General features: G+C 45.7%; 1 protein-coding gene across 7 annotated transcripts in view; it reads right to left on the minus strand.

Annotated features, from left to right (window-relative positions):
• Positions 1–2133: 2133 nt before the first annotated feature.
• LOC552377 (diacylglycerol O-acyltransferase 1) overlaps positions 2134–17035 on the minus strand; it is a 91446-nt gene continuing 76544 nt past the window's right edge. For 6 of the 7 annotated variants that reach the window (XM_016915826.2, XM_016915824.2, XM_016915825.2 and 3 more), the window contains 4 exons: positions 16090–16134; positions 8383–8561; positions 4462–4612; positions 2134–4131 (listed from right to left, as the gene is read on the minus strand). In XM_016915826.2, the coding sequence (XP_016771315.1) occupies positions 3955–4131; positions 4462–4612; positions 8383–8561; positions 16090–16134 (552 nt within the window). In that variant the 3' untranslated portion in view covers positions 2134–3954. The remainder of the gene's footprint in view (positions 4132–4461; positions 4613–8382; positions 8562–16089; positions 16135–17035) is intronic. The other variant, XM_624751.6, reaches the window with a different exon arrangement.

Consider the following 17035-nt stretch of genomic DNA (forward strand, 5'->3'; position numbering starts at 1 on the left):
CGTACCGCCAACCTCGTGCACCCCTCGCGCCCCATCCCCCTTTGGTCGCCATTGCCACCACCCACAGCACCTTACAGGATAACGCAAGCGTTCCGGAATAAGCGTTCAAAAGGCCAGCCGATGCATTCTTCGTGTATGCTTCGCTACCTTGTGCGCGAAAATTGAACAGCTTGAGAAATGAACGTGTTCGAGATGCAGTGTTTCGCCGATTCGATGTTTCCCATTTGTTTCTTTTCTCTTTCTCTGTCTCTCTATTTCTAACATCCGAGAAATTTCTTCTTTACCAGTAATGGAAGCAATAAGAAGTGAAATTTCGTTTTCATTTTCGAATCGATGACGCGGATGGTTTCGTAGATGGAAGGATTGTTAGCAGGCAAGGGTAGACGGATTCTAATTTGCCCGTACGATGGGTTATCCCTCCTGCAAATCACTTGGACGCGCTCCAGTGCTCGTCATGCCGCGCGTGAACGTCACGCTAACCTTCTTCGATTCGCCCCCCAACCGAGGACCGGTTTCAATTTGAAAGGGAACTTCTGGAATCCATCGCAAATCCCGTCGAATCATTTTCGATTCGTGCTAGCTAACTTTCCCACCGAGCCGCACGAGATACCTATTTGCACACCCGCTAAACAACCTTGTATATCCAACCTCGAGACGCGTTTAACCGTTTTGTAATTCCCCGTGACTCGCGTTGCGTTACGTACTTCGTAATACGTGCCCGATTTTCGAACGAAACTATCTCTCGACTCGCGTCTTACCACCGTAAAACCGATCCGTTTAATCTTCGACACGACTCGAATTAATCGTATCAAGCCAAATCGGATATATCTCACTTCTGATTATTCATCCACCGCTTCGTCGTCTCCTGTTAATCCCTCTCGCTCTCGCTCTCTCTGAAAATTCAGAACTTTGCATCCCTACTTTTCGTGCACCCTGATCCTATTCGATTGCCTCGATTAGTCGATACGAGGGGACTCGTACTCGCGCAAATCCGCTCCAACGCGCGTTCCAATCCGCCCCGACTCGTCCCGATCCGCCTTGCTCGTAAGTCTTTACGCTTGTCACGTACCTGGATGGTATATAACATCGCGTCTCTCTGACGCAGACGTATGTCCAACTGTCGGTGGTGAGCGCCCCGCATCATTAATTTATCCATCGCCGAGACTGCTCCAGGGCAAACGGGTCGACATCCAGGCTCATCAGACACCCAACAAACCCCAAGGGATGATGGCTCGAGAAAAGAGAAAAGAAGGAGGAGAAAAAAAAAAGAAAACATTCTTCTTCGACGAGCATCTTTTGGACCTTGGAAACTCTTCTTTTTTCTTCCACCCTCTTCGTCCCTCTCTTGTTCTCGCATTTCGGAGAGAATGATCGTTTCGTACGTTTCGTTCAGGCAATTCCTCCGATTATATCGTTTCCAGCGTTGAGAGGAATTTCAAAAAAGATGAGCCGACCGTCAAAAGATGTCGAGTGTTCCAGTAAACCCTCCATGACTTGTTTCTTATTATCAGGGTGGTAAGGAGGAAGTTATTTTGCCAAATGGGTAGGTATTTTGCATGCACGATAAAGATCACGTATCGTGTCTTTGGTCCTTCCTCTTTTCTTTTGTGGAGATGAGGTTTTATCTTTTTCTTTTTTTCTTTTATTCGATTCGATTTCGACTTGCAAGAACTAGGACGGAAATTTTATTCGACACAAACGCTCGTAAAATTCGCGAGATTTTTATTCCTATTATATGTTTCATTTTTGTAATTGGTTGTAATTTAACATTCACTTGATAATCAATATACAAATATATCATTTTCAACATACAAATTGCGTTTTAATTAAAAATTACGAACGTTATTGCGTCGAGAAATTTTCAAAAAAAAAAAAAAAAAAGAACACGATACTATTCGTTTGTCGAATTAAAAAAAAATTCCATCTCTCCACCTGCAGCATCGATAAAAAAAAATCCTGCAATAATTCATTGTTAATTTCAACGTGTTATCGATTGTCAATCGATTTCGCCAAAAAAAAAAAAAAAATTACGAAACCTGAAACATCGAAGAAGAAAGATATTTACCGATACCTGGTGCATCATCTCCGACGATCGTTCGAAGGAACGGGACTGGAATTAAACGGGGGAGGAGATCTTGTAACAAAGATTTCGTTTATTTCGACAACGAATGACGCTCGCGCGGCACGCGAGCGTTGGACGAATTTTACAAAATCGTCTGCTCCTCGTACACAACTGGCACCAACTTGTACCCGTTAAATCCTCGCCAACTGTTTCTTCGCAGTGATACGCAACGATTCCGGTGAAATATTTACCCTGTAAATGCAACTGCACTCCGCGCCATGGATAAATTTATTACGGCTAATATTCCCTCGATGCGCTCGAGGTCCCCCTGCTATAAAGCATCGTCAGATAGGGGGAAAAAAAATAAAAAAAATAAAAAGTATGTAGTGAATTATTGTCTCGACGCACGCATAATATCTCTACCTGCGTTCCGCGCTTACGAGGCACGCGCTGCTCGTAAAAGTGGAGGAGGGATGCCAAGGGTTTTGCGCTCGTGATCATATGTAAAAAATCGTTTCGATTAAATATACATATAAGTGCTAATGACAGAGTAAAATGCCCCCCTCCTCCCCTCGATGCGTGACAATCTCATTGTTTCGACGGTTCGTATAAAGGATCGGCGATCTTCGTGGATGGACGGGAATGATCGAGCGTTCGTTCAACGAGAAATCTATGTAAAACGCTGATATCAAAGTGATTAACAATTCTTTATCGGTTAAAACGTGCATAAAAATGACCGAATGGGTGAATATTTCAACGGCTTACAATAGCAACAATTCATCAACAAACATCACCACCACCACCCACGCGTATACGAGGGAAAAGAACGAGTGATATATATATATATATATATATATATATATACGTACGATAGGATGTAGACTGCGAAAGTTTATGCATTTGTTAAAAAAGTTGTGAAAAATGTACAAAATATCGAAAATACATATTTTTTAAGCGAAGCATATTTCCGTTTCATTTCCATATCTGGAATTTAATAATTGCATAAATATCCGCAATCTAGCGATTGAGTTTTTCGATCGAGCTTGTTAACCGCCTCGTGCAAAAATCTTCTTTTTTTTTTCTTTTTCTTTTTTCTTTTTTTTTTTTTGTTCAAGGAAATTCGATCGAATATCGAGCACTGACGTTCACGATACGATCCAGTAGGAATTACATCTGCAACTTCTCGAGAGAGAGTGAGAAAGAGTTACGAGAGAGAGAATTATTTGTAAAATTTTATGATGCACGCAGAGCTTATTCTGGATTTACGTGCCAGAAATATACGATCTCCTCCATCGATGTATCACGTTAGTGGATTTATTCAATTTTAATTCAATTTCTGCGCGAACTTATTTATGTTAGTACGTTTCACGACAATTCCTTCCATTTAAACACGAGTAAAATACATTAGGAGAAAACGTTCAAATACACGCTGTACATTTACCAGAATTAGCCCTCGAGTTACCGGTATTAAATTTAACAGAAGTTTTACAAATTACCTGATTATCCTATACACACCGATGAATAAACGCGCAATTTGTATCTCGAAATTTCGATTCTTTCGAAAAAAAAAATCTATATATAATTCCTACTGGAAGAGGAAAAAATGGATAAAGCCAATGCGTAATACTTAAGGAATTAATGCTCGCGATAACGAACACGTGACCGACTCTCATCCATCCATTGGAATGAGAATAAGAAAAGAAAAGAAAAAAAAAGTGGAAGAATTCGCGTAAACGTCGGTTGAAAAATAGGTTAGTATACACGAGTAAAGATGACGGAAATAGAAAATAGAAAAAGGAGAAAATTGATGGAAGAGTGGCGAGTTTGCCCGGAGAATCTCCTTCTTCCAGACCCCTGCGTGATCGTCCGCCTCGAGTTCGATTCCTCTGCACCTACACCACGGAGTAATCCTCGATCAAGTTCTCGCCGAAGTGAGTTATCACGTAATCGTGGTAATACATCATTATGCAAAGTGGTTGTCCGATAATGAGACTCGCCCACACCGTGATATTGCCCCATCTGGCGCCCCAGTGCTTCTCCACCTTCTTACTTATCATTGATAATGGTATCTGGAAAATCGATTAAAAAAGTTTCTCGATCGGGGTAGGTGCGAATTAATATTAATCATTCGATCAGTCGGATCGGTTGCGAGAGGATGAATTGTCCGGGAAGAAGAACTTTCCCCGCAATTTTTCTTTCCCGCGGACATACGAGGAATGATTAAAAATTTCCCCTCGAATCTTTTTGACACGATCCAAATAAAAATATCGAGCGTTGATTGAATAACGAAAATATATATATATATATTTTAAGTGAGCTATCGTATCCAAAAAAATTAAAGGTAGGATATAGTATAACATTGTTTCGTGAGTGGAATATTGCACGATATTACGTCTTACCTGTCCCATCATTCCGAGGAACGCCCACGTTTTGAACGTCTTGAGCGGCACGCTGACGAGGTACTCGTGGAAAAAGGCGCTGATGAAGAACACGGTGACAGATGCGGTATTCTTCTTGTAGCCCATCTCTATGATGGGAATGTACAAGTGGCTGGAACCGAATTGGAGCAAAAACGGTTTTCACGGTTGGCACGATTAACCAGGGGCGAGGGAAGGGAGAGAGAGAGAAAGAGAGAGAGAGAGAGGAAATTACGCGTCCGCTTAATAGAAAGGATCGAGAGCTTTCTCTGCCTCGTTTCCCTCCGACCATTCTCTTCCTCGCGGTGAATTTTACGTCATGGAGGAAAGGGAACGACGAGCCCTTCTCGGCCATGCAGTCGGTCCTACTATTATTACAACTTACGTTGTACCGCGGAATGGCTCGCGCGAGCGTTAAAAAAACGAAAAAAAGAAGGAAAAAAAGAGGAAAAGAGAAGGAGGAGGAGAGGATAGGGGGTAAAGAGCGGGGAAGGATGGAGGAAGGAGATAAGAAGCGTCGCGTTTTAAAGATCAGCGTGAGCGGAATGGCCTCGAAAAATTAAAGCAATGGCCGTGCAAGTTTGTCGGAATGGCGACACTTTGGTGTGTGCCAGGTTGGTGTTCAAGAGGGGGAGGGTTGGGGAATGACACAGGGGTGACCGAGAGACAGGAAGGGATCGTTAGCCAGGTTGGTTATCAGTGGCGGCGCATTGGAATGAAGAAAGCTGGAAGGCGACGAGAAAGAGGGAAAAAAAAAATGGCGCAAAGAAGGAAACGAGAGATGGGCAATGAGAGGGGAGGGGAGGGGGACGGAAGGAAAGAAGGAAGGAAGGAAGGAAGGAAATTCAAAGGTGAGAGACGTTGTGTCGTCGTGTACGGTTTCGTTCCCGTGAAAAAGAGAATTCCTTTCCTTAAAGATTCCGCACCCCTCTCGTTGCATCACCTCTCGCGACCTCTCGCGTCTCTGTTTCGTTTCTACCTCCCTCTCCCTCCCTCTCCTCCCTCCCACTCCCTCCTTCAATTTCTTCCATTCTATCTCTCCCACTCGTGCACACCACGCAGCTTTCCTTCACCAACGGTTCTCGTCGTTTCCGTGGAAAAGACGCTTCGAAATATCTTCCAGTTATAGAGGCATTATAAGTGCCGCGGGGAATAAACAGCCTTAAGTGCGCGCACCACGATGCGTATCGGCTTTTCCCATTACAAACCTGAAAAGACGTCGTCTTCGACAGTCGTCCTACCCCTCCCCTCCCCTCCCCTTCTTTTCCTCTTCTCCTCCTCCCCGCAGCTTTTCCATTTTCACCTCTCGCGCCCGTTCCTCCCTTTTTTCCATCCCCTCATCGCCATCGCTTCCGCGGTCGCATGGCTGCGTGCCAGTTGCAGCTCGCACTTGCAGCTGCATATCTCAGACGAGAAAGGGAAAAAAAAGCAAAGGAAAGGAAAGAAGAGAAAAGAGAAGAAAAGAAGAGAAAAGAAAAGGGAAGAAAAGGGAAGAAACGTGGGACAGAGGAGTTGGGAGCGCAGGTGCGATCGAAAGAATGGAAAGGGGATTGGGGGAGGAGAGAAGACGATCGGAAGACGAGGAGGAAATTCGAGTCCGACAGTTTCCGGCCAGTAAAGCCGATTACCGTTTTTGCCGGGTTAATTACACGGAATCGAGTTAATTGCAAGTTGACGAGACTCGTCCTTCCCACGAAAAGGGGAGAGACGACGTTCGAGAATCTAAAACGTCAACTCGATCGTTTATCTCGCCGTTCGACCGACGTTCCTCTCGAAATCCGATAGATACGCGGGTTCAACCCCTCCGGGGAGTTATTATGGCTTTACCAGTAAAGAATTATTGTTTTTCCGTGTATCGTTTCTCGAGAGGGGTCCCCCCCTCGATCCTCCAGGATTTCCAACCCTTCCACGTACACGACACCCTCCCTCCCCCTCTCCCCCTCTGTCCCCCCGCAATAACAACTTTTCCACGGCTACCTTTTTCGAGGATTTAAACTTTCCGCGAAGCTACTTTCGAAGTAAAAGCGGCCGTCGTCACCGCGGTGGCGCGAGTTGTTAGCGGCACGTGCACCGTGGAAAACCGGTGGAAAAGTGGAAAGGCTCTCTCTCTCTCTTTATATATATATATATATATATATATGTGTATATGTATATATACGTATGGAAAGTTTCCCGTAACTTTGCTGATTGTATCGGGCGAGCGATGCATAATCCAATGGAAACGATGACGGGGAAGACGTATGGGGATAAAAAGCGTAAAGCAGGGCGTAAGCTTTCCCGCTTATCCGATCGCGCTATCCTCTCCCAAGATTTTCCAACAACTTTCCTTCGAATCGTAAATACCAAGTTTGACGTTAACGATAAGCGATATGAAGAGGAGGAGGACGAGAAAGAGAGAGAGAGAGAGAAAAAAATAGTTACTTCGATTCGAACGAATCAGTTTTGTACGTCAATTTCTTGAACTCGAGCGAATCGTAACGATTTCCTTCGATTCAAATCGAATTTGAATATCGTAATTGTCCGAAAACGAAAACGAAAACGAAAGAGAAAGGGAATCGTATTGCTCGCTCGAATACCGAATCCGAAGGTAAATGGACGAAAAAGGTTCGAAATGGGGATTAATTAAAATACGACGTCAATGTCGTGGGTAAACACGTTCGCGAATTAATTTTCCGAAATAAACGTTGAAACGGGAAGATCCCGCCGTCTGCGCGAGTCGGGTAGTTCCATTTCGTGGCAGAATAGTTTTCAAACACCTAACCTCCCCCTCCCCACCCGACACCCTTTCTAGTTACACGGACATTAAAAGTACTACTTAGAGTGGCAGCAGTTATATGTATAGAAGGCGGGGGTGGAATGGAGGGAGAAAGGTAAAAGCTAAAACAATTAGCCGCGCAGCAGTTTCCACGGAGGTTGAAAGAGGCGAGAAATAGGGAGAGAGAGAGGGATGAGTGGTAGCAGCGCGGGAGAAAGTCTCTGATTCACGGAAATTTCTCTTCCTTTTCGGAGGGCAGACAGGACCCGGGTTCTCGCGAAAAATGTAATTAAATCTCCTTGAGAGCGGGGCACACTCGTTAACAAAGTTCAGCCGCTTAGGCGAAAAGGAGTACTCGATCAAAAGTACGACTCCGTGGCTGGACTTCTTTCCCATTACTTTCCCCTTACTTTTCCTCTCGCTTTTCCTCCCTGCCCTCGATCCTCGTTTTTACGCATCCCGTGACCGCTCGTTCCCGCCTAATGGACCGAACAGGGGAATACGAGGAAAAGGCGAGTCAGTTTCGCGATTTGTGTCGGAAGAGAGGCGGATTCGCAGGTTTCGTTTGGATAAGATGGCTGAATGTTAACGGGTGGATCGAGATTTGATGGGATGATCGTAAGAACGGAGGAGGGAGAAGAAATTTCGTACAAGTTTTAGCTTGAAATTAGATTGAAAGTGTTTTTCGTCGATTTGCTTCTCCCCGATAATAATAATATTAAAACTTTCTCCGATATTGATCAATATCTATCGTTAATATCTAATAATATTAGATTGATAGCAGAGAGAACAAATCGACGTTTAGAATAGAAAACGAAAATCGTTTTTTCCCAAACGATTTACCAGGAAATAATAATAGTAATAATCAATCGATCATTATCAGTTACAATTGCAAAATTGTAAAGGTACTCGACCGACAAGAGAGATGGAGAACAGGAAAGCAGGATAATCCAGCGTAGGCCATCGTTTAGGCGAAGCGTAAACGATTCGAAATCTACGTTGCAATCTACGATCTATCCCTCCCTTATGCCGCTATTTTTCGGGCCGTGGTATGCGCATGATCGTTTATTCGGGCCGAATTGTAGCAACCGGATCGAAATCCAGGGTATTGTGGTAAAGGGGTACAACATCGTATCAACGACACTTACCGCACAGCCCATCGATGCACGGGCATATTCCACGTCCTCCAGAAGATGTCGATGTTGTGCGCGTTCCACCAATCGCAATAGAAATTTCGATCGGCGAAATGCAACAGTTCACCGACCAGATTCAGAAGCGAGTGGAACGTCAAGTAGAAGAAGCACAGCCAGACCAGATGATTCGGTATCTGCGGAAAAAAAGAACAAAATCGAAACTGTATTTTCGAAGCGGCAAAAAAAAAACGAATATAAAAATTCTTTCGCTTCGTTTAACGCAAATTTAAACTTCTTCACGGATAGATGTAAGTTGATCGAAACTTTTTTTTCTTTCTTTTTTTACACCCTTTTTTACATTCATTCGTTCTCATTCTAATAGAGAAATCGATCGATTCATCACCCGCGATATTATATCATAAAACCCGTGATATGTAAAAAACGTGTACGTGGGGGGGAGGTATCGGGGATTACAATGAGAATCATACGTCAGAGGGTGAACATTCATTTCGGGGGGGGAGGGGGAAACGATATCCCGGCAAATGGAAGTCACTTTCATCTTTTCTATTACCGCGGGTGAAATGTTTTTCACGCGATGTATCGTTTCAAGCGCGTTGATCTTTGTTAGATCGCGACTGTGCAACACGCGAGGGCCGTATAGCCGACGGGCACGCCGATATTTTATTTCCTTTTGTTTCGTATCTCTCCCGGCCCCGGGAACGGCTCGTTAATCCGACTCGAAATTCACGTCTCTCGATATTCCATTCCTCTCTCCCTTCCGGCGCTCCGTGCAATTTCACGTAATTCTTAACCAGTGTTCGCCGCCAACTCCGCGCGGAAATGAGTGGAGGGGAGGGAAAGGAACGGCGGAGGAAAGGAAATACGATACAGTTGTCGAGGCGTAACGCGTCTGCCAAGAGGGAGCATCGGTGCTTGTTTCGCGTTTTCGAATATTTAAAATGACCCTTTAATGGCGAGACAAAGGAACGACGGGGGAAGATGGAGAAAAGAGAAAGAGAGAGAGAAGGAATTAAACCCAGCCGGGATAATTCCACGCTCGAGTCCACTCGTTATTTGCCTCCCATCCCTCTCCGTTTACCAGGGGTTGCCGAAAAATGGCAAGGAAATGATATCGCCGGCCGGGAGGACGCGATCGTTGGAGAGAAAAAAAGAAGAAGGAAAAAGAAAAAAGAAGAAACGTAGAAGAGAAGAGGTAAAAGGCAATCGCGCGGAGGCGAATGGAATCGGACAGATTTCTCGCAGCGTAACCGTCTTCCCCTTTCCCGGCCGGGCTCGGTCCAACGAAAAATTTTGAAGTTATTTCGTTTCGAATGTCTTCTCTCTAATTCCCCCCGGAGCATCCTCCTCCGCCCGCATCTGGCGGCCTTTTACGCGCTCCAAAGGACTTAATAATGTTGCCAAGCACAAAGGTCAAGTCTCCTCCGCCGGCAGGCATTCGTGGCACTTTTATGAAAAGAGAAGGGTGGTGGCGCGCTTTTCTTCAGACAGAAAATGGGGTCTCTCTCTCTCTGTCTCTCCCCGTTTCATCAACCCCTTCTTCGTCGTCCTCCTTACAACCACCGCGGGAGAAGACCACGCGCCCCGCAAAAACTTACCTCGACGACGTTTTAATTTCGTTTACAGCGGTATGCCGCCCGTTCCGTGGCGCAGGAAAGGGATAGCGCGAGACCATGCCTCCTCCTTCCAACGAGGGTAAGAGAGATAAAACACTGGTCGAGGACACGTTCGAGACACGTCGATGATAGCACAAAGGAGAAAGGGATAAACTTGGAGCCCATTCCTCGCTTCCTGGCCAGGGGCTATCTCGGATGCCTTTCCAACCACCCCCAATTTTCTATCAAGGAGGGAAAAAATCTTGGTGATGCGTGACGTGGCTGAGCGAGATACCGGCGGGAATTTGAATTTTCTCGGTTCGTTTGACCGCCTCGTGGCAACCAAGTTTTCCCATTATGCATGGCGGTTCCTTTCAACGAACCGCTACTTGTTACGTTACTTTGTTTAACATCCTCCTCCCTCTTTTTTTTCTCTCTTTTTTCCTCCTCCCCCTCGCCAGAGAATTACACGGTACTTGGCCTCGCTAAGTTTCTTGCCACTATTCGACCATATCCCTTTAACACCCCCCTCCTCTCCCTCCGTCGAAGAAATGAAACCTCCGTTGAAAAAGAGCGTAAATTTTATCCTCGGCGCGAACACTTATAAAACAGTATAAAACGGGTGGGTTAATGCGAAAGATCGAATCGTTATTATATCGAGGGGAGGAGGGGGAGGGGGGGAGGAGATGGATGTGTTCAAACACACGTCTATTCCTCTATCCAAACGAAATGGACGTGCTTACGTTTCGTATCAAATGTTAGCGTATCGAAGAGATTGTACCGTTATTAAAGCAATATTTTTTCAAGGGATCGTGGCTCCAAGAGCGCGGAATGAGTGAGTGAGAGAGAGAGAGAGAGAGAGAGAGAGAGAGAGATCGATACCCCTGATGGGAAATCGTATCGCGCTCGGTGGAGAGGAAATAATGACAAGGTTAAAGGATCGGGCAATTTCGACGTCATCTCGACGAGACGTCTATAAAGTTTACTCAATTTTTCTCCCGTTCCTGATTGTTATTCTTACATCCCGTTCTTCATACGATAACAGCTACTCCCGTTAGATTACACAGCCGCGGCAGACCCTGTCTGCTGGTGCAGTAAATAGTACGTGACGTGCTCCCATGAGGGTAACGTTGTAACGTTGGACGAAAAAAAAAAAAAAAAGGAGGGGAAAGAAAAGGGAAAAAAAAAGCAAAAAGGATAAGCGAGAGGGAAAGAGCGGAAAAAGAATAGCGTAGCGTAGCATAGATTCGAAGGAAAATGGAAAATATCGATTCGTTGCTTTAAAAATTTACTACGAGATTGCCGACAAAAGAGAGTCGCCAACAAAAGTCGAAAAGTCGCTAACAAAAATTAAAAACTTGGCAAAGATTGCGAGAGATCTCGCGTAAGAAGATTGCGAGGAGAACGTCCGAATGAGAATCGAAACGACATTTTCACGGTGAGAGGGGGGGGGGGATAAAGAGAAGCAGCTTCTCTTTAGTTCACGGGGAAGGTGAAGCAATTAGCAATTTATTGCGAGGAACGATGTTTAAGGAACGATCCTTCGAATTCGACGTTCTACGATGATACAGGCGTCTACCATATTACGCCGTGTCTACATCTACGATGATCCGCAGCTAAGTACACATCGGGAATTCACTCTTCTCATCGTATTCCCGAATCCAATATACCTGCATTATTGATGGAAATCGATCGATCGGTCGTTCCGTGTATATATGCATAAGACACACATCGCAGCGCAAGGAGCGTAACGGGAGTAGCTGGAACGCGGGTGAGTAGCGAGACACCCCGTAACACAAGGTCGTCTTCGGATAAAAGAGCAAAAGGATGGTTGTCGGTGTCCGCCGCCTCTTGTGCATCCCACCACGGCTTTCTCCTCTCCCTTTCTCTCTCCCTCTTCTTCTTTTTTTTTTTTTTTTTTCGTTAGAGAGAGGGGCGGCTGCCGCGCGTCAAAGAGATTCCGAAACGAGTGGACGAAGGGTCGTGGCTCGTATAAAGCAGATCGATCTAAGGAAACGACCTCGTTGGCAGCGGACTGCAGGAAAATTGCGTTTCCCCATTACGACGAGATTAAAGTCTCGTCCTACATTGCACTTCCAACCCCTCCCCTCTTCTTCGCTTTCCCTTTCTCTCTCTTTCTCTCTCTTTCTCCCTCTTTATCTCTACATTCATCCAGCTCGGTCCCGAACACCAGCATCCTCTGTCTTCGAAGTTCAGCCGAGATTCGTATAAGAACCGCAATTAACCGGCGACGGTCACGGTCTGCGGTCGCTGAGACCGGCCTCCCAGTTATTTGCGGTGTAAACGAAAATAAAGATTGGCCTGTATGAAGCCTCGTCGTATACCCCAAGGGCTTGTTGCTTCTCTCTCTCTCTCTCTCTCTCTCTTTCTGCATCGAGAGCTTGCTTCGGGTTCGTGCTTTCTTCCCTCTCTTCCCAGGGATCTTCTCTCGCAGATTTAGCTGCTCGATCGGCAAACAATTATTTTTCCCCGCTTCAAACTTCTTTCTCCCCTTCTCTCCTTCCCCCTTATCCTTTTTCCAGCCCTCGACGAGACGCTGGAGAAACAAGAACAAGGGGACAAAAGAGGACGAGTCTCGAGGACGAGCACGCCTCCTCGTGGCGTGACTTATGAGATTGGAGGAGCGGAGTTTTCGTTGCGCTCGCCTCGAGCTACCGGTCCGGAACCACTTATATCTCCGGTTAAAGCTCGCGTCGATATCGTCCATGTCGGTGGAGACGATTATTACCAATCGATCCCCTCGGTTCTTCGATACCTTCCACGCTCTATCTTCCACAATTATTTCAACTTCGCAACCTCGAGCTTGTTATTTTTCTCAAGAGACGGGTCGAATGATGATTTCGAGAGATTTATACGGTTCGAGAGGATAGCGATCGGTTGATATTTCCACCATTGGAAATGATCGGCCGGACTGTTGTTTGCACGCGTTGGAGGGGAGGGAGGAAAGAGAGAGGGGGACCCGCAGACGCGGATAATTAATGACGCGATGGGGTCCAATTAACTGGAGGCAGGGAAAAATTTGTTAGCGAAGCTCGGATCACGCGGCCGGCTTTTTGGCCGGCGCGGTGTTTTAATCGCAAATAACTAACAACGCGACTCGAACAGCGAAAGGGAGCGCCGCTATTATACACGGTTCAGAAGGACCGCTCGCGGTAGTCGCTTTGGGACCAAGTCATGTAATTGAATTCGGTTCACCGAGTCCGGCTCACTGATCGAAACACTACGGCTGGCTAGCTCCGATCTGAAGCATTCGGGCTAACGAGAGAATAACGAGCACAAGTAACGATGGCCGAATGGAATCGAGCCGTCGGCCTCGATCGACGTCGTTGCTTCCAATACAATTGCCAAGATGCGAATAAATGTAAGGGGTGATTCTTCTAAAATGTGTGCCCGCGTCTGTTCTGAGAGAGACGCGATTACGCGTCGTTTCGTCGAAATCCGGAATTGACAAACAACGCGAAACGTTTTGTCTGGAAAAGACGAAGTCCATTTTTTATCGAGAATCGAAGCGTGCACAAGTTTCGTCAATCATGGAGGAATGCAATTTTTATTTACTATTCGATTTCTAGCGTGAATTACGACGATTCTAATTTTACGTAGGGATTGAAAATGTATAGGTCAGGTATGTACGTATATATAGAAAATAATCGTTGGACGAAGAAGGATGTTCGATTGAAAAATCGATCCAACAACAAATCTATAAATGTATCCGACGAATCCAGCGATTGCTCCACCAATCTTGAGCCGGCAACATTAATCATTCCGTAAGAATCACCCTATATACATCTCGCGATTTCATTCGTGAATGCTTCTCTCCCTCCACCACTCCTCCACTATATATATATACATATACGTATATATATTCCTCCAAGGAATATATTCTTCTCCACCACGTGCCAATTGATCTTTCATTTATCGGGTCATTCGTTCGCCTACACTCCAACTATAAACGAGGACGTTCGTGCAAAGGGTTAAAAAACGTTTCCAAAGCGCGCGATCGACACCGCTAACTAAGCTTTCCAATCGTCGGACGTATTATCGTTCACGTTCAGCTATCTGTCACACGGCACGGCACGAGTCATAAATTTAAATTTACTCCCTTCCGTGACGAGTTAAAAATCCTTCGTCCATTATCGGCGACAGGGCTTGCTTATTTGCATGACACTTGTCCCCGGTCCGCCCGGCTTTCACGTTTAATACGGGAAAATGTTGCGGACAGGGTCAACTCGAAAACTCATTTTTCCGATTACCCTTCCATTAATGCGTACCTCTCGATCACCACCGTCCTCGTACGCGAACTACAACAACAACAACAACAACAACAACAACAGCGCGATATCACATTATACAAGAATTAATCTAATGGTTTTTATCGTTGCTGATGGACGCGACGTTGCTCCTTTGATACGGCAACCTCCTCCCCCCGCTCCGTATTTTACGCATCGTGTGACCCGCGTCGACACGAGACCGACCGCGAGGACCGTGCACCGCTGTTATCGTTGTAAACCCAAAGTGAAAATTTTAATTAACGCATTGAAAGCGCGGACAGAGGGGGGAAGGGAGAAAGAGAAGAAGAGAGAGAGAAAGAGAGAGAGAGAATATCGGATCGCGGCTTTAATGGTATCCGCAAATGTTACGTGTCAAATTATGAAGCCGTGTTTTCCGAGTTTACCATGCCGTGTTGCGCGGGTGTAACACGTTTATTCCCTCTCCGCTTCGAAATTCGATAAAATCCATACGAGAGCGATCCGTAGAGGGGTAAAGCTCCCGGGTCTTTTGCGAATGAACGATGCCCAGGAGATGCCTTTGTTCCATTTTCGCGAAACGTGTTTCACATTTTACCGTCACTCTGCGACCGCCGACCGTCAACGACGACAACGCGAAACGAATCGTGGATGATCCACTCCTCCCCTGATTAGCGGGGGAGGAGGGAGGGCGGGATTAAAATTCGCGGATGGAATTATATCGCGTTGGACAATTACGGCGACGAGGAAAACGTTCGAGAATTCGGAATTTCGAGCTTCGTCGTTTCAACGTCGACGACACGCCTCGAGCCGAAACGAGAGCGTCTACCAATTGGCCAGGAAATACGAAGTTCGTAAGAGAATTATACGCGTACGTGACGCGTCGTCTAAGCTTCCACCGCCTTCCTCTTCCGGTATCGACGAGAGACAACATCATCCCCCGAGTTACGGCGCCTCAGGCGTCACGACAGAGAGAGGAAAGAATATCTTATTACGAAAAGGGGGTTGGAACACCACCCTCTCTCCCCTCTCTTTCTCGATTATCGATGGCGTGGAGCGCGAGTTACAGGAAAACTCCGTTACCTATACCCAGCTCGTTCTACGACTTCCGCGAGCGCATAATTCACGCGGAGAGGCACGGCCGGTTGTACACAGGACGAAAGTTGAATCATGAATTCGTACGTTTCGTACGGAAAGTTTGCCGGGATAGGATGGGATGGGAGAGGATGCATTGAAACGCTGCCGAGCACCGAAACTAAAGCGTTCTCCCTGCGTCTATCCGCTTGATAGAGAGAGAGAGGGGAGGGGAGAGGGATTTGCAAGAGGGATGGCGTATTAAGCGACACACTTAAAGGCGTTGGAAGGAAGATCGAGCGTCTGCTCCCTCTCCCTCCCCCCGAGGAGCGTGCGAGCGAAGGGAAGGAGAGGCTGAATTCGCAAATATTGGCCCGAGGCTTAAGAGCTCTTCTGATGACGAACGATTCTGGTAGGATCCCTCCCTCGGCTGGGAGGAGAGCACAGGTGCGATAATGTTTCGCCCGCGTCGGGAGATACGTGGCACGAGAGGACTTCCCGACAGGAGGGAACAAGAGGAACAAGAGGAACACGGGCTCCTTTCGGGAATGGGTTCGATCATTTTCGCAATTTGTGAAACGAGAGAAAACTGGATAGATATTGAAATGAATAAAATGATGGAAAATAAAATGGATCGATGTGTATCGATACGTATGGTACGTAATATAGGTATAGATTTAATGCCGGCTCGATGAGCCACTTAAGGTAAGTACTTCCGGTCGGCAGGGCACGCCTGTACCTTGTTTTCGAGGGAATTGAATTATACTCACGGCCAGTTTCAGCAAACGCTCGGAGGCCTTCGCCACGTCCATGTTCTGAAAAATAAAACGAGCTTCGATTATTAATACGAAGAAAGAGAGCCACGTAAGCGGTAAATACGAGGCGGAATTGGAAGTTGTAGGAGCATGGAAAAAGGAGGGGGAGGGGGAGGAGGATTCGGCGAAAACAAGGGTACGAAACGAAAGTTCCTAATTGGGTTCAAACCGAATGCGGAACATGTAGCGGGGATTCGCGTCAGTTCGCGTGGAAATTTTTGCTCGGTGATTACGATGAACAGTGATGGCTGGTAATTAAAACACCGAAATAATTAATCGGAGTTTTTGTAGGCTCAGCGATGCGGATAGACAATCGCGCGAAGTTCGAAAATGTTCTCGAATGCTCCAATATTTCGGGAAACATCGCGAGAATATTTGCCATAACTGCGAGAAAAATTGAATTACATCGAAATGTATACTACTGGTTGGTATTTTTTAATCTCTCTTTTCTTTCCCTCTCCTCCTCCTTCCATGGAGAAAGAACGGTATTTTTAAAAAATAAATTTTAAACTTGCCCCTTTGGCAAGGATACAAAATAGGATTGGACACGATCCGCCTACTTATTAGTATTTATATTCATTCATCGTGGTATAAATAATCCAAACACGTCTGCCAAAACTTGTCACGCCTCGTATCATACCCATTGCCATGTTCCAATGAAAATATAATACCTTGAATATTTTACTTCCGCATCGTGCGACCAGATATTGTAATCATACATAATAAAGAAAAACGTTCGTTCAAAAGCCGTGAAATAGTGGTTTCACGTTAAAAAAAAAAAAAAAATCTATTTTATACACTTGGTTTATACTCTCTCTTTCTCTCTTTCTCTCTCTCCGCTATCTTTTTCATCACAAATAAATCGAGGAAATGCATTTCCTTTTCAAGAATGAATTATGAT

This window comes from Apis mellifera, linkage group LG13, assembly GCF_003254395.2.
Source record: "Apis mellifera strain DH4 linkage group LG13, Amel_HAv3.1, whole genome shotgun sequence".
Classification (NCBI taxonomy): domain Eukaryota; kingdom Metazoa; phylum Arthropoda; class Insecta; order Hymenoptera; family Apidae; genus Apis; species Apis mellifera.